We start from the raw sequence: 23,223 nt of genomic DNA, 5'->3' as shown, positions 1-23,223 counted from the left end.
CATGCTCACTTTTGCCTTGTTGTTACAGTTAAACACACATTAAATACACAGTATATAATAAATACAGACTGTCCGAACTGTCAATATCCCTTTATTTCCATATAAAATGTTCCCTTTTAATGACTGAGATCTCCCAACATGTAGCGGACTGCAAATTCATCATCGCTCTACGCCAGACCTGAAGAGTAGGAAAGATTCTAAATTCTTGTAAAACAAAACAAGACAGTTTATCAGACATGTTCAGCCTTCAGCTTATTCACAAACAACCCAGCCTAACCAGTAGCATATTCAGCTTCTGGGAAGACATTTAGTACCTTTCCGCCACAGTTAAAGCCAGAACTAAGGCTTTAATCTGTCATATATATAATGGGAAGTCCATCATCACAGAACGAACCGTGTACATATTGTGCATCGACCATATTTGTCCGATTACAGAATCAGGTCATTTCTTGTTCCTAACACACAATCCTCCATCGGTGTCTACACAGGATGTCTTCAGCCAGCCTACTACAGTATGGTCAGACCCATTTTGGCAGCACTAACGGCATAATACAAATATATAATCTATATAATCATGTGCATAAAACAGACGGAGTAGAAAACACCTGACGGGTACTGCGGAAACTATTCAGAGACATTTGAATTACACATAACCACAGCCCTTTTCATACTACATTTTAATTGAATAATGGAGAACTTCTCGGAAGCCTTTCCACTGTTACAGGCTGGTCGCTGTCAAGTAACAGATACCTGTGCACCTGAGCACTTCCACTGAGGATGTGTCTGCGTGTCAGGTGAGGCTCCAGATGACGGTGAGCATAGCCATGACACCATTAAGGACAGCAACACCGTAACCCATGTGGAGACCAGATACATCTCTAGAAGAAAACACACACACACACACACACACAGATTACTGTTTTTAACATGTTGTTTCAAAGGTTGTGTTGAACCAAAGTGATGGATCATGTGTCAGATTTAAGACATAAGGTAGACACTAGTCTGATATACTGGTGTGTCCCGGTGTGTTACCTGAAGTGGGTCAGTGTCAGTGGTGTTCCCAACGCCCTGCCAGGCTGGTACGAGTCGAGGTAGGTGAGGGTCCATGAGAAGACACAGCAGATCCATCCTACTAATACTGAAAGCACCAGGATACTCCAGAAACCTACACACAAACGCGCACAATTTTTTTTTAATGCCACTAATTTCTTTAACGCAAATTGCAGTTTTGAAGATAGTGAAGATGCTGATATCATATAAAACTAAAAAACCTAAGGACTCCATTGGTACCAACATACTGTCATACTAGCTGTCAGGAAGGAGGTTAAATAACGCTCCAAATGTACGCTAAATTTTGGCGAAGAAAACTAGCTTGGCCTTTTTCAAAGGCGTCCCTTGACCTCTGACCTCCAGATATGTGAATGTAAATGGGTTCTATGGGTACCCACGAGTCTCCCCTTTACAGACATGCCCACTTTATGATAATCACATGCAGTTTGGGTGCAAGTCATAGTCAAGTCAGCACACTGACACACTGACAGCTGTTGTTGCCTGTTGGGCTGCAGTTTGCCATGTTATGATTTGAGCATATTGTTTTATGCTAAATGCAGTACCGGTGAGGGTTTCTGGACAATATCTGTCATTGTTTTGTGTTCATTGATTTATAATAATAAATATATACATACATTTGCATAAAGCAGCATATTTGTCCACTCCCATGTTGATAAGAGTATTAAATACTTGATAAATCTCCCTTTAACGTACATTTTGAATAGATAAAAAATGTGCAATTAATTTGGACCTTCATGAAATTAATCGCGATTAAATATTTTAATCGATTGACCTATATATATATGAATCATGAACAGATATTGATACTCACCCATCATCCTCTCTTCAGTCCCATCCTCTCTTTTCACTCTCTCTGCCCGCAGCTCTGAAACAGTCAATCTTATTATTATGAGAATAAAGTCACAAGTATACGAGAAAAAAGTCGTAGTATTATGAGAATAAAGTCATTAGTATACGAGAAAAAAGTCGTAGTACTATGAGAATAAAGTCATAATTTTACGAAAAAAATACACAATTAAAATAACATTTTTCTCTGAAATACATTTTGTTGGTAGTTGTTTTTTTTTCCTTTTAATTATCATTAATTTCATTTTGAATTACATATATATTCATTTTTGTTTGTTTATGTATGTATTTATTAGTTTATTTATTAATTATTGACAGACTGACTGACCTATTGAATCAATGTGAAATGGCCCATCACGTTCATCAGAACGGTGCTTTTATTTTGAAATCACACGCTCTTACCGTAGTGCCTAGAATATAGACGCACCACAAAACAACGTGGAGGCTGGCTTGACCCGCTTACCTTTGAGTATAGGGTAGATGAGGGCGCAGACACAACCAACAGCGGCCACAGCTACGGCGGAGCCCAGCACCGACAGCACAACGACTGACCACGGTTTGTGGCCGTTCCGGTTGGGCCTCTCTCCTTCTGTATGCTCCATATCTTCTGACGAATATGAACCACCCAAACTGTCTCTTAAAAGGTCCCTGTCTGTCTGCAAAGTATTAACTTTCCTTTGCCTAACATGGGACAACTTGTGTAGCCTATTCACAGACGTGTTTATACGTCAAACACCGCATAGTAGCCTATAAACTGACCAGGAAACTGCTGTAGTCCACTTTTACCTTATTCCAGTCGCACTTCCGCACACAAAAATGTCCCTCAGGCTGTTCCGTCAGTGTAGTTTTATTTCCCACCTCTGTAGTTAAAGCAGCAGTGGGTAGAATGGCAGCAAATGTGATTAAAATAGTTTTATTTAAAACAATTTAATCACTATATCCTGACAGTACGGAGCCCCCCTAGACCCCTGTGATTGTAATTCCCCCTATTGGACAACGAGAAGACGCATGCATCATCGGTGCTTTTATTTTGACAGGTACAGTACATTCTGTGCAGCAATACTAGATAATAATTTGTTATTGCTACGCAACAATAATTTGGCCCAGCACGGTAGCTTCCAGTGCAAAAAGAAAGAGGGGGAGAAACAAACTGACACCATTAACCATTACCAGACAAAAAGGAAATGTCAAAAATAAGCACGGCATCAACAGAAACGTTTATTTTGCATTATATAGAATAGGCAAGCACCCAACTGGGAAATGCACATATTGTAATCGACTAGAAACTGTGGAACATGTACTGATACACTGCAGGAACAACAGTATCCAGAGGAATCACCTTTTACAGTCACAAAACATCAGGACTTTTCATTGTCAGGTCTATTGGGGAATACAGCAGATAACATATACTGTGGAATTATTCAGTTTTTAAGAGAAACTGATTTAGTTAAACGAATCTAGAGTTTTCCTCATCATTATTATTTTTATTATTTATATTTTGTTTCTGCACAATCTCCTGCTCCACACTCCAGTAGTCCAGATGGTGGCGGTAATGCACCTCTAAGATGGTTTGCCAACCGCCGATAAACACCAAAGGAGAAGAAGAAGAAGAACGTTTATTTTGAAAATAACCAACCGGAAAAGGTGTTGAGGCAGATTGTTGCTGTATCTACGTCACAGCTCGAGCAGTCTACGGCGCCTTCAGACGCCTCAGAGCCCCAACGGCTGATCACAAAGCTACTTCACAGTCACGGTAACGTTAAATACACATTTCACTGTGCTGTCACTTTGTTTCTGTCGTATAAAACGCAACAATTAAACGCACAATTATCGCGTGGAGGCTGTCGTGGTAACTGGTTTTATTTTACTGCGGTTAGTTCAGCTAAGCTAAGCGTCATTTCACTGGTTATCTTTAACATGTCCACTCAGCATAGCAACCGTTCATATGTCTGTGGATCCGTACGCAGACACACTCAAGGCCTATGCAAAGAAGGTGAGGACACGCGTCATCAACGCATCACATCTCCGGGGGTATTGCACATGCGCAGTAGAATCTGGCCTGCACTTGAGTTACACTGCGCATGCGTTGTACTGGTTTTCAAGACCCGTGTCCTAGCTTCCTTCTATAGGCCTTGGACACACTGCGGAACGATAGCAGCTTGCTAACAGTTCGCCAGTGTGTTTTTAGCTTTGTAACATTTGTCAGCTAAGGTTGCTAATTTAGCCTAATTTGGCTCTCTCTAAAAGCAGCAGCCAAGATGACTTGATGTTTGTCCTCCACCTTATGTGTGTGTCAAAAAGTAAAGGAACACCTGGCTGCTCACTTGTTGCTTTTGTTATCAGCAGACATATCAACAGCTAACGATATAGCCTGTTAGCTCCACTTGTATGGAAGACAGCCATTCGCCAAACTCTACAGTTAAATGTGTCCTTTTTTGGTCATTTTTTTGGTCAATATGTGTATTGAAGTTTCTGATGTAGAGACAAGAACAAAACAGGCTATGCAGTATTAAAGGGGAAGGCTATGTCACACAAGAAACAGGAAATCACATCAGAGACTCCGTCATAGTTTTGCACTTCTCTATCTAATAATAATAATAATAATAATAACTTTATTTATAAGATAAGATATTACTTTATTAGTCCCACAGTGGGGAAATTTGCAGTGTACAGCAGCAAAGCGTATAGTGCAAAAAGCAAGATGCATCAGCTAACACAGTAAAAAAAGAGCTAAACAAAGTGTAGCAAAATATGAACCATTTAAATAGAAGGAAGTATAAAAAATAGGAGCAGTATATACAGTATTGACAATAAACAGACTATAAACAAAATTACACAAGTGGAAAATGATATAGCACCTTTCAAAACAAGGCTACAAAGTGCTTTACAATAAAAGCATGATAAAAGTAATTAACACCCAGAACTTAAAATCCAAACAACATACAATCATGTGCAGTAAATACAAAATAAAATCATAAAAATAATGCACCATAAGTTAAGAAAAAGCCATAATATAAAAGTGAGTCTTAAGAAGAGATTTAAAGGAAGGTACTGAGATACTTATGTAGCATCAGAATCGGTTAGATCACACAAACAAATACACAGACCAGTGCAAAAAAAAAAAATGCAAAGATAAACCAAGAAACCAAACAGTAACACAAAGGGGAAGGCATGTCTAGGGCTGCCCCCTCTTAAGATGATAACACACTGGCTGTATCCAAAACCGCATACTATATACTACTGACGAACGCAGTATTTAGTATGTACTGCAAACTGCGTTCCTCAGTAGTATGCAGTATGCAACGGTTAAAGCGATGTATTTGCAGTATGTTAGACCAGGCTTTAGCCTTTAAACCACCTCTTAAAGCACTGGACAAAAAAAATAACTCGTACCACTATTACAATATTATATTTTTTTTGTTTATGTTATGTTTGTTAACTTTATAAGATACTGCAGGTTTAAACTATTTATTCTAACAGCTCATAATGAAGTCAGACAAACAGGATCATCAACGAGGGGAGACGGGAAATATAAAACATTGCTCCGCAACATTTACTCAAACTGCTTTTTCAGTTACAGCAACTAAACAGTGGACTGATCTCCCTCCAGATATTATAGGAATGTGTTATCTCAGCAGGTATCTCTCTGCTCCGTCAGAGGCTGCTCTTAACCGCGCCTCTTCTCTCTCCTCTTCTCTCTCCTCTTCTCTCTCCTCTCCTCTCTCCTCTTCCCTCTCCTCATGCCTCTCCTCTTCTCTCTCCTCTTCTCTCTTCCCTCCCCTCTCCTCTTCTCTCTCCTCTTCCCTCTCCTCTTCTCTCTCCTCTCCTCTCTCCTCTTCCCTCTCCTCATGCCTCTCCTCTTCTCTCTTCCCTCCCCTCTCCTCTTCTCTCTCCTCTTCCCTCTCCTCTTCTCTCTCCTCATCCCTTTCCTCTTCCCTCTCCTCTTCTCTCTCCTCTTCCCTCCCCTCTCCTCTTCCCTCGCCTCTTCCCTCATCTCTTCTCTCTCTTCTCTCTTCCCTCCCCTCTTACCTCTCCTCTTCCCTCTCCTCTTCTCTCGCCTCCTGTCTCTCCTCTTCCCTCTCCTCTTCCCTCTCCCATACCCATAGAACCCATTTGCATTCACATATCTTGAGGTCAGAGGTCAATGGACCACTCTGAAATGGCCATGGCAGTTTTTCCTCGCCAAAATTTAGCATAACTTTGAAGCGTTATTTACCCTTTTTCCCGACAAGCTAACATGACAAGATTGGTAGTTAGTATAGTTTCATATGATACCAGTAGCTTCAGTCTAGCTCTGAAACGTAGCCTGCTACAGCCTCCTGAAAGATAGTAAAGTCAGCCGGGGGGATCCTGCGGGTCTCAGAGGGTTAAAAGTGTCACACGTTTGCACGCAGAGTCAAAATATCTAACAGCAGGTATCACCAATAGTTTAATGACAGTGTGTGTGGTGGTTACCACCGTTCTACCAGCATTTTCTTTGCAGCAGTTAGGCCGGAGAGCCAAATTATTTTTTTCATGCACAGATAGGGACCTGAGATTTGTCATTTAGCAAGCACAATAACATGGAATCTCCTTGTTGAGAAGTTGTGATAAAGACTTGTAACCGAAAGGACTTGTAGCTCGGAGCATTCCCAAAACATTTTTCAAAAGTATCCCGGTCAGTTCTCACCAGGACGACTGAGTGCATCGCCGCCGCTAACAGCTAAAGGAACTACACACACTGCTGACTGCATTGTCACTCAGCAGAGTTATTCCGTTCCTTTGTGTCGTCCTTTATACACACTAGACATCCAGTCTTAGATTATAGTTATAGATAGGGCTGTCGTGGTAAAGGAATTTCCCCTGTGGTCATAATGATTGGCTCAACAGTAAAATAAAATAATAAATTACTTTATTTATTCTGAAATTATTACTATATAAATACAGTTTATTGGTATTTATTTATTTATTTCGTTGTGATTTATTATCACTATTTACTTTGTTTCTCTTTATTTTTATTTTATTCTCTATTTAGTTTTTTTATTATTTATTTTTTGTTTATTATTATTCCTATTCTATTTTTTTTCTTTTATTTCTATTTTCTAACTTTATCTCATTTTTATTTTATTTATTTAATCTCTCTCGTTTTATATTTTATTTTTATTTATTTATCTATTTATTTATTCTTTTTCAATTCCTTTTCTATACTTATCTTCTCTTCTCTCGTAATATAAGTATAAACAAACATGTTATTTTTCCTCCCTGTACATTTATGTATTCTCTGGGCCTATGGACAAAAAATATTATTCATCCCTACTTAATGGAACAATGTATGGACATTGAGGGGGTGCCGAAGCTCACGGACTGCCTCCTAAGGACACTTATGACCCCGTTATGACCCCTATTTTTAGGTATGTTGTTGCTTTTTAAATGACAGAGATGATACTTTATCTGTCCTGAAATTAGTACTAGATAAATACGCATTTTTGTCAGCTGCGCTTTGGTTGCGTTTGGTTGCTATGATACGGAATATCAAAATGTTGGCACAAGGTTGAGTATTTGCTCCGGATGAAGGAAAGGCTGAAGCATGTAGGGAGAGAGAACAGACTCGCCGGTCTATGTGTATATATTTCTCCTTTTATTGTTGTTGTCCAGAGTTTTACCAAAAGTTGAATATTTTTCAAGTCTCAACAACCAGAAAAAAAAACACCATACGTGCAGCACTCAGCTGCTCATAGACGCTCTGTGGTTGTTGAACATAACGGTTGTCGCGGTTGCTTGCCATCCCCTGTGGTTGGCTTGCCAATATCGCGGTATTGCGGTTATTGCGACAGCCCTAGGCATAGATTCTTAAAAATGCAATGTGTTTGACACGTGGTACTTGTTTCAGTTTTGAACATCAACCACAGAGCTAATTGATGTTTACAGATGATCTCACAGTCATGTGGTGTGCCCTTGGCCTTTTGCTCTGACCTACACTGGCTGACCTGCTGTGGGAGCACAATAGTTCAGGAAAAATCAAGAAAAGAGGAACCTGTTACTGTCCACATCATCCAAAATCCTAATCCCAACGTGCTCCCTGACAGCTTCTTGGTCACTGAAAAACAGGCCAACCGTGTGCTAACAGTTGTTTTTCACTATCTGTGTGTCTGTGGTTGGTCAGCAGCAATAGGCTGACTGCGTCTGTTGGTTAGTAGCGATATTTATTTAAAGCAACATGCTGTCAGCCAGCATAACATCACAGAGAGAACAGAGGCTGTGTGTTTGTGTGTGCGTCTGACAGAGAAAGCAGGGTAAATAAGTGGGGGTTGGGAGATAAAAGAGGAAGTGAGGGAGAGAGTTAATATGTGAGAAGAGGAAGATAGATGCAGTCATTCATTTGAAGCAGCTCAGGCTTCCAGTTTTTTTGTTGGATCTTCTGGAGGCATCTCAGTAGCCTACACAGCAGAGGACGTATGTTTACTATGCCTTCACAGTATGAAGATGACAGGATATGACAAATCAGAATTTTAGTGGTATCATCAGTGATGAAAAAGTGCACCTTGGTGCTTTCCTATCAACAACCAGGGTTGGAAGGGTTACTCTAAAAAAATGTAGTCAGTAACCTAATCCAACAATATTAAAGCAATGTAACTTGATTACTTTTGGATTGCCTCAATAACAGATATGCAAATAAAGACAAGAGAAAAGATGCTGAAATGTCGCCATTATTTTGTATGTAAAGCAGAAAAGGGGAACATCATCATTACAGTACAGTCCTGCCTTCCAGCTGTGAAAAGGCTGTCATCATCCAAGGACTCGAATCATTTGGCACATTAGTGTTGCCGGATTTTATCTTGGAGCAGCAGCAGTACCCATATAAATTAAAGTAAAATAAATTAACCTACAAGCACATTTCCTAGTTTGTCCTGTATTATGTTTGCCGGACCAGAAATTTGAAGCAGTTCGCTCATTTCCTACGAACTGTCTTTTCACGTTGGGATGCCTCTCGGCAAAAAATAATTGCGATAATTTACACTGGACTGTGATGTTGTTCCCTTTTCTGCTTTGCATACAAAATAAGGGAGAAACTTCCTCCCAGTGAAAGCATTTTTTTCGTTAGAGGCACTTGTGTGAGACCTGTGGCGTGATGTGCATGGTAGTATATCGTTCTTTATTTTAAAATGCTTTTTAAATTTTAATCCTACTAATAATCTCCCTTTTTACTAATCTGATTACGTCTTTTTTTGTACAATAATTTATTAATCTGTATCCTAATTATGTAACGCAGTCCGAAGTACGCTGTTAACTCCCCGAGCCTGTCAACAACAGTCACACTATCCTGATATACTGAAGCTGTTTTCACTTACTGTGATATCAGTTGAGGTAATCACATTTTGCCCTACCCAGTAAGTAGCCAGTGATGTTTTTGTCCCGCCAACATAATTTTCAGTCGACGTAGAAGCTGCGGTAGTTGTCACTTTGAGTCAGTTTGTGTTATTATTTCAGTGAGTTGGCTTACAGTATAGCTGTGTCGACATCTATGCTTGTTGTCATTTATGTGTCACTCTTTATGGTGCAGTGATCCAGAGGTCTGGAACCAGGCTAATCATTCACAGTATCATACCTAAAAGGTGAAATAAGAAAGACATTAAAGGGTCAGTTTCCCTAAATGACAAGCAAACATATTTTCTCTCTTACCCCAGTGGTACCATAGAGACAGTACTGACCCATTAGATAATACAACTCAATGCTTTACACAGAAAACAAATCAAAATGAGTATGCATGAGAATCCAAACCACAATGATCAGCTCAGTAAAGTACATAGTATCACAGTACATGGCTACATGTACATACACAATGCTGTCTGCCACAGTATCACAATGTTCTCTAACTGATTATTCTTGTTTAATGATCCGTCAATAGTTTCAGTAGTACTTGAAATGTTTGTCAAACCCAGCTGACCTGAGGTGTCTCTGTTTCTTGCAGGTATCTGTGGAAGCTGCAACCTTGTGTGTGTGTGTGTGAGTGGGTGCGTGTAGCGCCGTTCTGCAGTGTGTGTGATGTCTTCAGAGCTGCTGGTAGATTTGGGTGAAGACCCCACGACTGCACAGTTAGGACAACTGAAGCTGGCCACGATAGAGGACCAGCAGTGGCCCGCTGATGAGTCCACTCTCAGCAAGTCAGGTGAGAGGGATATAAAATATATATACAAGCACACACTCCCAACCCTTACCTTATCTTATTGATGCAAGACATTCCCGAGAGCTAACCTTAACTGTCACAACTTCATGTCTAACCTTGACCCTTGAACCAAGTCTCAACCCAGAAACATTTTTATATCATTTTATATTTTTTATATAACACAACAAAACCCTTTGAAAAACCCTGCCTAAAATGTCCTCACTTCCAAGGTCTAGAACTTTCAACTTTACAGAAGATGTTCAAGAGCACACACACTTATGGCTGGTTCAGACTACGGTATATTAAGACAACGGTGCCGGGAGAGTGTGTATTGTCGGAGCAGTTGACCGACGTGTAGTCTGTCATGTGTCGCTGCCAATTCACAACAAGAATTTATGACTCTCAATCGTCTAATCTGGCATAGTGGCCATCGTAACCATAAAAATACCGTGTAGTCTGATCCTGGCATTACACTCACGTATAGAGGACCAAGCAAAACATGCTGACTTGATTCAGACATATTTGGACAAACAAAAAATGTAAAGGAGGATGTACGCTGTCATGCAACAGCCAAACAATAAATATTCTTCTTCTTCTTCTTTGTCTCCTTTGTCTTCTTCGTCTTCTTCTTCATCTTTTTCTTTCTAGGAAATCTGCCTTCCCTTGCATGAAAATAAACAGAACAATAGGTCCAGTCCTGTTCCAAACTTCCTCAACTGGCTTTGTGGGCTAATAGTCCCGATGGTGGCGCTACAGCAACCGTTTAAAACTTTGAAAATGCATAGCAAATCAGTAGTAACATTTGCAACTTTCACCAAAATGTAGGCCCAAGTGAGCAGAAATGTTCAGATGCTTCGAGCTGGCACTGGCATTTTTAAAAACAGTGGGAACAAGTGCTTAACCCCGAGTGTCCTAATGATGTTTGGCAGGAAGCCGAGTAAAACATTTTATTTTATTTTATTACAAACAAAAAAATCACTTGAACTATGAGCTCAGGACTCAGATGTGTGTGTGTGTGTGTGTGTGTGTTTCAGAGACAGATATCTCCCAGCGCTTTGACGCTGGCTCTCCCCACCTGCCATGGGACCATCCCTACTATGACATCGCCAGGCATCAGATCATTGAAGTGGCAGGTCAGTCCTCCAGTCTCTTCACTCCCATCCCCACTGTGACATTAATAGTTGACTTTATCTTTTACCATTACTTCTTCAGACTAAAATGTTAATTTGCAGAAGTTGGACTGCTTGTCATGTTTTTTTAACAGAAGGTAATACAGTGAAAGTAAAAAGGTAATGTTGAATCCCTGTCTGTCTTTCTGTGTGTCTCTAGGTGATGATAACTTTGGCAGGAAGGTGATAGTGTTTAATGCATGCAGGATGCCTCCTCAGCACCAGCTGGACCATCACAAGCTGCTGATGTAAGAACTAAAATCTAAATTATAATATACCTACCATATATATATCTATATATATATCTATCTATATAGATATAGATATAGATATATCTATATCTATATCTATATATAGATAGATATATATAGATATATATATAGATATATATCTATATATCTATATCTATATAGATAGATATATAGATATATATCTATATATCTATATATCTATATATATATATATCTGTCTGATGGTGGTTCACCGAGGTGCGCAGCTGTTTCAGTCTCAGTTGAGTGCTCAGGTCCTGCATGACCTTTGACATGAAGGCAGTCAGGATTTCCTTCACTATGCCGACTCTAGAAAACAACTGGACGTGGTAGGTTCTCCACTACTCCAGCTCTCCAGGCTCACCTTGCTCCCGGTGTCTGATTTGAACCGGGATGCGATGCGTGTCAACCCTCTCGTGAGCCCAACACAAGGTGACCCAAAAGCAGGGTGCACTGGAGCCCGAGGCAGCTGCATAGAGATGTCTCTCTCAGGGCATTCACGGGCCAAATGCAGGCGTAGCACTGTAGGCTGTTGTGGTTAGGTGGTGGGTGATGCCTTTGCGGAAGGGTTGGCCTTTCTGGCTGGACTCTGACTCTCTGAGGGGATCCAGCTTGAGTGGACAGCATCATCTGCTGGACAACCTGATGATTCTCCAGCAGTGCAACGTCGATGGGTGCAGTGTGAGCAGCGTACCTTTTAGCATCAAAAAGCAGTGCACTGATGCATCGGTCCAGTAACACTCGTCCTAGCAGGAGGCGGCCCGGCCTCTTCAGCCAACTAATTCTTAGTGAGGCGCATCAATTCAGCCACCTGGGACCGAGCTGGTTGGGCCGGGTCATAGTACCAGGAACGGACGCACTGGACTCGGACCGGCAGACTGCAACCATACCGGGTCATGATTGGGGCCTTTTAGATTTTCTTCTGGATTAATTGAGTCCTGTTTCTCAACTGTACAGTCAGTTTGGAGCCAAAGAAAGGGGCGAAAATGTTTGTGAGCAACAAGCACCAGGCCATCGCAGGAGCAGGAGCACCAGTTGAAATCCTAGAAAGATATCAGATGGGTTTACTGAAACATCTGTCCGATGAATCTGTCTTTTGCGGTGGTTCACAACAACAACAAACAACTTCACTGTACCTTGTGTCAACTCTGACATGAAATTATTCTGATCGCTCCCCTTTTTTTCTGCAATTCTACAAAGCATGTTTCGCATTTATTAACTGTTTGACTATAGAGAGTGACATTTTGAGTAAAGGGAGGGAAGTAATATACAATAAAGGTCCTTGGAATCAAACCAGGGATATCATTGTTACATAGTCGATGTCTTGACTCAGTATGAAGCAACAGGACATGTTTCTTTCAGAAGTCTTTTAAGGGAACTGTTTTTTTTTCCAAAGTGTCTCAATAACTTCTGTGAAGGGGAAACAAATGCCACAAATGTTTTTTTTTCTTCACCATATGGCCTGACTGCTTCTGTAACATGCTGAAACACTAAGAAGGTTGCTGAAAATGCAGTGCCTTGGTAAACCTGGACCAGAATATGGAGTCCAGTTGAAATACACACTTATCTATTTAAATGACAATGAATTTGTTTTATTTATTTTGCAGGTATCTTAAAGGAACACTGGATCAGTATGTTGAAAGTGACTACACTCTGATCTATTTCCATCACGGGCTGACCAGTGAAAACAAACCCTCTCTCGGCTGGCTACGAGACGCATACAGGGAGTTTGACAGAAAGTAAGCTCGATAACATCACTGGACATGTGCACTGACCGTCATATCAGAACTGACTGAAGCCTTAGTCTTTCGTAAATCCTTCACTTTGATCTGTTTCAAATCAACACTTTGGACCCTATTTTCATGGTAGCACAATGACCAGTGCAAACAGCGCTTGACTTTGCCATTCTGTGTGGTATTTTGGTACCATGCACAGAGCGCATGGTGTACAGGTGTAAGGAGAGGAACCAAATACACCAATACATGAATCAAAATAGCAGGTGTGCTTGGAGATTTTCTCTTGCCTTGACGGCCTTGTCCATTGTATCCTCCTTGTAGGATTGTATAAAATGGTCTTTTGAAGAAAGCAAAACTTTCAATTTGAGTTTATGACACTACAATGTAAGATGTACTTATCATGTTTTAGATCACTGGAATATCTGCTGTCGTTCTACATTTTTGCTAAATGAGTGGTATTTATGGAAAGATAAGAAAAGAACATGACCAAGCAGAAAAACAGATGTAGAAATTTTAAAAGCACACTGTCAAAGGTTGTTTTAAAGTGAGGAAGTACAGTGGGTTTCCCCCTAAAGTAAAAATGAAAACGACTGCATGCCTCAGTAAAATGACGGGAAAAACAGAATACAGCCACATACTCTGCTCCAGACACCTTATCCTTATCATCTGTATGTGTTTTCAGGTATAAGAAGAACATCAAAGCTCTGTATATCGTCCATCCCACCATGTTCATCAAGACGCTACTGATCCTCTTCAAACCACTCATCAGGTTTGTTAAGCCATCATTTTATAATACTTTGCATGTTCACAGAACACTATGACTAGTCCTATATAGGACACAATTGCAGGATGAAATTTTGTAGTTTCAGACAGTTAAATAAAATTCACCTGTCATCTTTTTTTTCACATAATGCAAAAGTCAAACTAGACTATTGTTATGAAACTTGCTAGGAGTGGTGTTTAGAACATTACAACACACAAGCTGTTGCACATAATGACCAATGTCTGCGTTGATACACATGAAAACTCTTTTTAGTGCTACACTTCCAAGCTGCTTCTGTGCTGCTGTTGTGTGCATGCATGCAGCGATCATCATTAGTCACACAAATTTTGTTAATGACGGTTTAAAACTTGCCTGTGATTAAGTTATTAAAAACAGAGAATAGTATTAATGATGCTTTAAACTCATAAAACATGATAGTACATCAGCTACATCATACACGGTATCTGGTCATTTTCACTCATGTTATGGATCGTCTCCAAATTGCATGGTATTGCCCAGCCCTTCTTCATGCCCCTTATCTTTCAACATAGTATAGTATACTGTGGTAGCACAGAGTATTACTCTGTGGCCAGATTAGTCCTTCATGTGCTTCCACTGTGCATGTTTTCACTGTCAGCACTACATGATAAGACATGGCTCTAGTAACATCTAGTGGCAGCTGTAGAAAACTACAAAAACACTGTCAAATATCTCTTTTTAAGCAAATTTCATACTGGGGTTTCAGATTTGTTGTTAAATACTGATGCAGGATATCTGCCTGTAACAAAGCTGAGGAACATCCACATTAAGACACCAAGACCTTGAGGAACACCATAGAAAAAGTCATGCTGTGATTTGGGATAAAAAACGTTTGACATTTGGAGATATCTGCAAGAATTGTATTTTTCGACGATTGGATGGCGAGCACTTCTGTTGTGTAAACTGCTCAGAAACCCCCTTATTGAAAGCCATCCATCCTCTGAATGCTCTAGGTCTCTAGTTTGTGGCTGTTAAGTTTCATGAGGCTGTGATTATCCTAGAGGTCACCACAGGTCATTTTGTACAGTGAGGTCACGTTTCAAAAAATGGTCTCTCTACAATGAAATGGCTACTATGGGGACTAACATCATCACACATGAATACAGTTGGGCTCATTGGATCCACAAGAGTCTCAGCTTTACAGTGAAGGGGAGACTCGTGGGTACCCATAGAACCCATTTTGATTCACATGTCTTGAGGTCAGAGGTCAAGGTCTTTGAATATATCACCATGCTAGTTTTTCCTTGCGAAAATTTCATGTAACTTCATAGTGTTATTTAGGCATTAGTGAGAACAAAGCAGCGAATAAGAGAAATAAAACATTATTTTCTGATTGTCCATTATTTCCATTATCAATTAATCTAGTGATTATTTTCTTAGTAAATATATTTATAAAACATCAGAAAAAGGTGAAAAAATGCCAAGTTGACAGAGTAAAATACAATGTTTTGTTTGACCAACCATTCAAAAAAACAAAGCTATTCAATTAACTGCTATGTCAGAAAGAAAAGCAGCAAATTGTCACATTTGATGAACTTGAACTAGGTATTTTTTTTTCTCCATTTTTCCTTTAATAGTTTAAGAGAGACTTTATTGTCATCCAGTTCAGTACAGTACATAGATGAACAGAATTGTGATTGTAATGTGTTTCTCCTGGTCTCCGGTGCAAAACAAAAAGAAGGAACATTTAGTGGGAGTGAAGCAATATTCAGACGACACTTGAGGTGCAAACAAAACAACATGCAATACAAGGTGCAGACATGTACCTACGTATTACAGGACAACTATACAAGAGTTATTAAAAGTAGTGCAAGTAGCAGTCCCTGAGGATAAGCAATCAAACAATCATAATAGGAAAAACACGGGTAAATTATCAAATGAATGATGGCTGAGTTCATTTTAGGTGCTTCAGTTTTATGTCCTGTTATTGTGCATGCTGATTCACTGTCACCCAGCGATGGCTTACTGGGACACTTGCAAAATTTAATACATTTTTTTCTTATTTACAGCTACAATTGTAAGCTTATAGTCATGTGTCTACATTTTATCATCATCATAATAGCAGAAAAAGAATGGGGAAAATTCAACCCAGTTTCAATCCAGGATATTCCTATCATTCTCCTTTTTAAAACTAACAAGCTGAATGCAGCAAATGATAACCTAACTCTCTCTCTCTTTATTTGTAGTTTCAAGTTTGGCAGGAAGATCAACTATGTGAGCTATCTGAGTGAGCTGGAGGATGTGCTGAAGTGTGAGCAGCTGGTCATTCCTGCCCGTGTCAAAGAGTAAGAGCCGATGTCGGACTCCAGATTTTGCTCCACAAATAATACTTTTATTTCCACCCACAAATAATGTACAGTAAACCTACACACATTTACTCTCCTTCAGGCACAATTAGTGTTGTTCATTTTTATAATGCACAAGTTATCTTTTAAAATCTGGTAATCTTTGTCTCTGTGTCAGGTACGACAACAAGCTGAGAGCGTCTCTGAAACCGTCCGCCCAGCCTCCCATGTCTCCTCCTCACAGCCCTCCCCTCCCCAACCAGGTGTTCGGGGTGCCACTTGTATTGTAAGTGACAAAATCCCTGCTGATTGACTGTTAGATTTATATATATATATATACATGTATTGATTGATAACTACATTTACTTAAGTACTTCAAGGTACTTGTACTTAAATTGAGTATTTCCCTTTTATGTAACTTTATACTTCTGCTGTATCTCAGAGACAAATATTGTACTTTATACTTCACTACATGTGTCTGGCAGCTTTAGTTACTTTTCAGATTATAATTTATCACCTTCCTGTCCAGTGAAAACAGAAAAAATGAATTTGAATGTTTGTGTTAAATTGAAGGTTTCCTACGTCTTAAGCAATATAAAAACGTTACTGTTACTGTTAGCTAATATTATTTCGTAACTATTAGCTGCAAAAATGTAAAAATATAAGTGCAGCAGACATATTAATCCAGAAACATCAGATCTAATAGGAAAACCCTGACATGGAACACATTAACGCATAATGAACTCTTTAACTTTAGGTACATTTAGCTGACAATTAGGGCAAATTAATCACACATTTTAATCAAGTATTTAATACTCTTATCAACATGGGAGTGGGCAAATATGCTGCTTTATGCAAACGTATGTATATATTTATTATTGGAAATCAATTAACAACACAAAACAATGACAGATATTGTCCAGAAACCCTCACAGGTACTGCATTTAGCATACAAAATATGCTCAAATCATAACATGGCAAACTCAACAGCTGTCAGTGTGTCAGTGTGCTGACTTTACAGACATGCCCACTTTATGATAATCACATGCAGTTTGGGGCAAGTCATAGTCAAGGGGAGACTCGTGGGTACCCATAGAACCCATTTTCATTCACATATCTGGAGGTCAGAGGTCAAGGGACCCCAGTTTTGGAGCGTTATTTAGTGTTCTTCCCGACAAGCTATTATGGTATTTGTATACCAATGGATTCCTTAGGTTTTTCTAGTTTCATATGATCTTCACTTTAGCTTTAAAACTGAGCCTGCAACTACCTAAAATTGCAAGTTGCATTAATGTGTTAAAGAAATTAGTGGTGTTAAAATGATTTTGTGTAAATGCGTTAAATTCGACAGCCCTACTGATAATACTTTTACTTCAGTAAGGTTTTGAATACAGGAGTTTTACTTGCAGTGGAGCATTTTCATGGTGTGGTATTGGTATACTGTAGTAAAAGCAAAGGATCTGAATACAGATTGCACTCACACCATTTGCTCTAAATGTTAAATGCATGAAGTTTATAGATGGTAATGTTTTAAAGCCCCAGTCAGCTTATAATAACATCATTGATCTAAGCTTGTTATCTTAACCACTGTGTATGTGTGTGTGTGTGTGTGTGTCAGGCTCAGACAGAGGAATCCAGATGATGACCTAGTCCCTGTGGTGATGAGAGACACCATTAGCTTCCTTTCAGAGCAAGGTGACTCTTTTCTTGTTGTGATAGAAATACAAACATAATGCACTAATCAACTTTAACTGTAGATCGCCTCAGTGAATCGTTCTCTCATTAAGAACCGCCTTGTTGTTCTTCACTGTGTGTGTCAGGTTTGGAGATTGAAGGCATCTTCAGACGATCTGCCAACGTGACTCTGGTGAAGGAGGTCCAGCTCAGATACAATTCGGGTAGGATCAACATGCCTGTTTAACCAGTCGATTGAGCTTATGCGTTTAAGCACAAGGAAGCGCTCCAACTCCGTTGTTTTGTCTTTTTACTTCCTGTCTACACAGGAAGTGGGAAAGCGTCATGTTGTAAAAGATTGCTGCTTGTGTTCACCTTGCGCCTACATGTGTGTGTTTTGTAGGTGAGACGGTGAATTTCAGAGAGATAGAAGACGTCCACTTGGCTGCTGTGATTCTGAAGACATTCCTGAGGGAACTACCGGAGCCTCTGCTGACCTTCCAGCTCTACAACGACATTGTCAACTTCACCTGTATGTTCAAACATTCAGCACTATTTTCCGTTTCATTATCAGAACAACACAAAACAATGACAGATATCGATCCAGAAACCCTCACAGGTACTGCATTTAACATAAAACAATATGCTCACATCATAACATGGCAAACTGCAGCCCAACAGGCAACAACAGCTGTCAGTGTGTCAGTGTGCTGACTTGACTATGACTTGCCCCAAACTGTATGTGATTATCATAAAGTGGGCATGTCTGTAAAGGGGAGACTTGTGGGTACCCATAGAACCCATTTTCATTCACATATCTGGAGGTCAGAGGTCAAGGGACCCCTTTGAAAATGGCCATCTCAGTTTTTCCTCACCAAAATTTAGCGTAAGTTTAGAGAGTTGTTTAACCTCCTTCGCTACAAGCTATTATAACACGGTTGGTACTGATGGATTCCTTAGATTTTGCAGTTTCATAAGATACCAGTATCTTCACTCTAGCTTTTAAAACTGAGACTCTACAACCTCTGAAAGATCGATTGTGTAAATGCGTTAAAGAAATTAGTGGCGTTAAAGCGAATTTGCGTTATTATCGTGTTGACTTTGACTTATATTTGAAAACACTTGAAATCTGATCACTGACCTGCCGTTTATTATGCAGATTTACAGTAACCAAGTTACCACAGTGTATGCAAATGCGTCTGAAATCCTGTGTAGCCTGATTTCTCATTTGTGGACATGTAAATGTACTGATTGACATCTACATCCTGAATGAGCTCTAATGATCAGTGGTGTTTGTGTTTGGTGTGTGCCAGCTGTATCCAGTGACAGCCAAGGGGAAATTATGAAGGCACTGGTAGAGTCGCTGCCAGAAGAAAACTATGCATCACTGCGATACCTCGTCACATTCCTGGCACAGGTACAGCTGATAGACTACACTTCCCACTAATTACCTTCCAGAACTTTTATATCATTACCAATAGTAACCTGTCTGTGTGTGTGTGTTTAGGTATCAGCCAACAGTGAAGTGAATAAGATGACCAACAGTAACCTGGCTGTGGTGTTTGGTCCTAATCTGCTCTGGGGGCGGGACAACGCCATGTCACTCAGCGCCATCGGGCCAATCAACAACTTCACCAGAGCCCTGCTGGACCAGCAGCATCTGGTCTTTACCTAAACCCTACCCCTTCATCCTGCAGTCTCTCTTCCAGTAAGAAGCACCATTTCCCATCTCATTTTGTCCCCCACCAGTCCTTACATTGTGATTGGCCCATTAGCAGTGTGTTGTTGGACTGCTGCTAGCTTCTAGCCCGCATTTCCAAACCAGGCATGTGGGTGGAAATGGTACATACATTAGACTGCAGCCACATAACCCTCAATAAACAATAGCACAAAATTCTACAGCTAATACGTTGTTGACTAACCATCCACTCACACTGGGTCACTTTGACTATGTTGGTTCCAGTGTGAATGCATGGTTAGTCTCACACAACCACTGGCTGCAGTTCGGTCACATAGTACATTTCTGACTCTTCCGCCACCCCATTACACCCAACCAACCTTTCAAAACTTCCAGTCCTAAGTGCATGTGTTTATACCTGTCTCAGGCTGTCATCCTTTATCTCTGTAGGGAGATTAATAGCAGTTAGACGTGCCCAGTCATGCTCTGTATTCCTGTGCTGTGCTGTTGTCAGTCTGTCTCTCTGCTGTTTTCTATGTAGTGCCAAAAAACTGCATAATCAACGATAACACAGTGCAGTTATCAAACGTCCCCTCTAGGATTATGATCCCAAACTTAAAGAGAGGAGAGATGAAGAGAATGGAGGTGTGAACGTCTCAGGTTAAATTACAAATGGTGAACTTGGTACCAAATGTTGTGGACAATCTTTGAAATGCTGTAACTATAGTAACCAGGAGAAACCGAGCTGTGTGATTCCACCAGCAGGTCATTAATTGTTAGAACCCAAACACAGCTGTGCATGTGGATGAAATGAGTGCTGGACCTGGACCTGGACCTGGACCTGGACTGATTTCAGACTGAGGAGCTCTGTAATATACTGTACTATATCCTAATAGTGACTGATATTTATGATTCTTTATGGCTCTCTCATTACTAAAGGCCTATTTGACCTTAACATTGTATTAATAATATAATCTCTGTATTTCCACACTTTTTCCCATCACATTATAATTGTCTTAAGCACTTTTTTACACCATTTTTTTTTTAATGGTATGGGATAATAATATTTAGTAATACAAAAACAGAAGTACTAAGACACAAGCCGTTCAGCACGTCATTACCAGGAGTTTTTAAATAGTGTGCAGGGCTTTTATTTACCTTAATGGCAGAGAGAACCAGGTCTTTATTTTGAATTTAATGCAACACTTCCTCCATGTTTTCCTGCAGGTCTTTTAATCTGTCACAATTACTGGTAAAGAAAACTTGGACTTGTGTTATGAAATAGTGTGCAGCTAATCAACTCTTCATTTTCCTGCCAACAGATACACGTTTAATCAATGTTTGAGCAGGAGAGGAATGTGTTTGTCAGTGCAGAGCAACACACAAACAAGTAATGACTTGTTCAGGACGTGAAACAAAGTTTAAGACTTTGACTTGACTTCGGACTTGTCAGTTTCGACTTAACTAAAACCTCAAAGTCAAGACTTGGGACTATTTGCTGCACAAGTGTGTGTAAATGTAGCTTACGGTAGTGGTTCCTAACTCTCCAGCTGGGACCCTGCACGGTGTCTAACCATCACTGCTATCCAAAATTGTGTTTATTGTTTCAGGCTTATCTCAAATCTCAGATAAACCACCTTTGATGAGGGTTCATCTGGTTATTTTAAGGGGCCAAAAGGGGTTGGGAACTAGTGGCTTATGGTACAGTCGTGATACACAGGACAGCTGTCTGAGCACCTAGTAGGCCAGTGCTGGTGGAAGGTCCGACCCAATTTAGGTACATCATCAGTCCACACTAACAGCAGCCTAGGGTTTAAGTTTGGCTAAAAGAGTAGAGCTGTGTAAATAGAATCAGCTCAGTTTCCTGCATTTTCCAACACGTCGGACTGTTCTTTTATTATAATTAATCTTGTATTTCTGCAGTTATCATTGTCTGTACTCTGTGGTGCATCCTCAAGCTTTATTTTGGTCTTTCGTTCAGTTCCCAAAGCCTTAATTTAAAGAACCTTTTTCTCATTTTCTGCCATCTGATCTGTCTCGGCTCATCTAAAGCATTCTATGAAAAATGAAAAAAAAAATACTTTGCAGCTCAGTGTGCTTTTGACCTATAGTTGTTAACAGGTATGATATGTTATACTGTACGTGACTTTGGTTGGAAGTCACAGGAACAAAACCGAGTTAGCTGTTTGACCTTTGTGACCATTATCAGTTGTGTCTCTCTCTTCCTGTAGTCGTGCAGTTTATGTAAAAGACTCCTGGCCAAACTGTGCTATTGAATCTTTTATTTTTGTAAATGGCCAAAATACTAGCAGTAGTTAAATATTAGTGTACTTAGTATGATGTGACTGAAAAGCACCAAAAGATCAGTGATTTTAGTTTGACTGAAGCTGAAAGCAAGAAAAAAAAATCTCAAATGTTTACCTGTTGTAATTCCCAGTCCTGTCAATACCATGGTATGGTATGGCATGGTATGGCATGGCATGGTATGGCATTGACAGGACTGTTAGTGTATATGTGGGTGTGTGTACTTGTGTGTTTTTTGTGCTAACTCAGCTGGACCCAGCACATTTGAATAGACAGAATATGTCTGTTGGTGTTTAAATATATAGTATAGCTGTATAACTAGGGCTTGTGTCAGTTTATATATATATATATATTAATGTGTGTGTATTATTGTTGTCAGGTGAAAACATGTTAACTCCAATTTTTTATTATTCGACATGATGAAAAAAATAATTAAGGTTGACAAAAAGCAACAAAATATACGACGGCGTATTAGGGCCACATTGAGGAAAAAAATAAATCTGAGATTTCGAGAATAAAGTCGTAATATTACGTATTAAAAGTCATAGGTTTACGAGAAAAAAAAGTTGTAATATTATGAGAACAAAGTCAGAAGTTTACGGGAAAAAAGTGTTAGTATCATGGGAATAAAGTCAGAATATTATAAATGAGGAACGTGGAGCATCTTGTGAAGTTCTACTTTAGTTTAGGTTTCACAAATAACCAAATACTTCATCTTTTGGCACATCAGCACCACATTATCATCAGTATCAGGACCTGGAGAAGATTGTGAAAGAAACTGCGTTTATTCTGAAGAAAGAATCACACGGACCTGCTGGGGAAACTGACTTTAAATTACTCTTTTTCTCGTAAAGTTATGACTTTATTCTCTGATTTTTTTTCCCCTCAATGTGGCTCTAATACTCCGTCGTAAAAAGAAGATGAAACCAAAGCAGTTTTTCTTAGCTTATGAAAAATTGACACCTTGGTGTCACAACAACAAGTTTTTCATTTGACAACAGCAATATGTATGTGTGTGCGCATGCTTGTGCCTTATTTGTTTCTCCCAAATGATCATGTGATTGGCCATCAAAGTGCCAGTGTGCCCGTTCTGATCTCCTGAGAAAACTCATTTGTTTTTTTGTTTGTATTTTTATTCTATGGCCACATATGTTCATAATTTATCAATATCCAGTCAACCACATAATAATTTCTAGTTCACAAACATTTTCTAGGATCAGCTGTTCAGATGTATACAAATGTTGCA

At 39.7% G+C, this 23,223-nt stretch overlaps 2 protein-coding genes across 7 annotated transcripts; one reads left to right on the top strand and one right to left on the bottom strand.

The window, feature by feature from the left end:
• Window positions 1-75: 75 nt before the first annotated feature.
• Window positions 76-2,902, bottom strand: arl6ip6 (ADP-ribosylation factor-like 6 interacting protein 6). 2 transcript variants are annotated; one of them, XM_037762349.1, is made up of 5 exons: window positions 2,381-2,902; window positions 1,883-1,936; window positions 1,033-1,165; window positions 751-878; window positions 76-178 (listed from the first exon to the last, which is right to left on the bottom strand). In XM_037762349.1, exons 1-4 carry the CDS (start codon window positions 2,517-2,519, stop codon window positions 791-793), a joined length of 414 nt encoding a protein of 137 aa, XP_037618277.1. In that variant the 5' UTR covers window positions 2,520-2,902; the 3' UTR covers window positions 76-178; window positions 751-790. The 2 variants fall into 2 exon arrangements, with proteins under 2 accessions (XP_037618277.1, XP_037618276.1); XM_037762348.1 differs by having other exon boundaries at window positions 76-878; window positions 2,381-2,899.
• Window positions 2,377-22,081, top strand: LOC119483798 (rho GTPase-activating protein 1-like). 5 transcript variants are annotated; one of them, XM_037762287.1, is made up of 14 exons: window positions 3,521-3,670; window positions 9,866-10,063; window positions 11,095-11,193; window positions 11,390-11,477; window positions 13,106-13,237; window positions 13,917-14,003; window positions 16,223-16,321; window positions 16,500-16,607; window positions 17,940-18,016; window positions 18,142-18,219; window positions 18,399-18,527; window positions 19,309-19,412; window positions 19,503-19,703; window positions 20,273-22,081. In XM_037762287.1, the coding sequence occupies exons 2-13, from the start codon at window positions 9,940-9,942 to the stop codon at window positions 19,668-19,670; spliced, it is 1,293 nt and encodes a 430-aa protein (XP_037618215.1). In that variant the 5' UTR covers window positions 3,521-3,670; window positions 9,866-9,939; the 3' UTR covers window positions 19,671-19,703; window positions 20,273-22,081. The 5 variants fall into 5 exon arrangements, with proteins under 5 accessions (XP_037618211.1, XP_037618215.1, XP_037618214.1 ...); XM_037762286.1 differs by having other exon boundaries at window positions 20,215-21,770; XM_037762284.1 differs by having other exon boundaries at window positions 20,188-21,770.
• The last annotated feature ends 1,142 nt before the right edge of the window (window positions 22,082-23,223 follow it).

Source organism: Sebastes umbrosus, chromosome 24 (genome assembly GCF_015220745.1).
Source record: "Sebastes umbrosus isolate fSebUmb1 chromosome 24, fSebUmb1.pri, whole genome shotgun sequence".
Lineage (NCBI taxonomy): Eukaryota > Metazoa > Chordata > Actinopteri > Perciformes > Sebastidae > Sebastes > Sebastes umbrosus.
The sequence above is the reverse complement of the archived record's forward strand: the minus strand, read 5'-3'. Positions and strand labels throughout refer to the sequence as shown.

What these genes read in the sequence shown, in the direction of transcription:
- LOC119483798 (XM_037762287.1), top strand. Translation starts at nt 9,940, where the DNA reads ATGTCTTCAGAGCTGCTGGTAGATTTGGGTGAAGACCCCACGACTGCA. An exon ending in CGACATTGTCAACTTCACCT is followed by an intron (nt 18,528 to 19,308) that starts GTATGTTCAAAC and finishes GGTGTGTGCCAG; the next exon opens with CTGTATCCAGTGACAGCCAA. An exon ending in TCGTCACATTCCTGGCACAG is followed by an intron (nt 19,413 to 19,502) that starts GTACAGCTGATA and finishes GTGTGTGTTTAG; the next exon opens with GTATCAGCCAACAGTGAAGT.
- arl6ip6 (XM_037762349.1), bottom strand. Translation starts at nt 2,519, where the DNA reads ATGGAGCATACAGAAGGAGAGAGGCCCAACCGGAACGGCCACAAACCG. An exon ending in CATCTACCCTATACTCAAAG is followed by an intron (nt 1,937 to 2,380) that starts GTAAGCGGGTCA and finishes TGACTGTTTCAG; the next exon opens with AGCTGCGGGCAGAGAGAGTG. An exon ending in CTGACACTGACCCACTTCAG is followed by an intron (nt 879 to 1,032) that starts GTAACACACCGG and finishes GTTTTCTTCTAG; the next exon opens with AGATGTATCTGGTCTCCACA.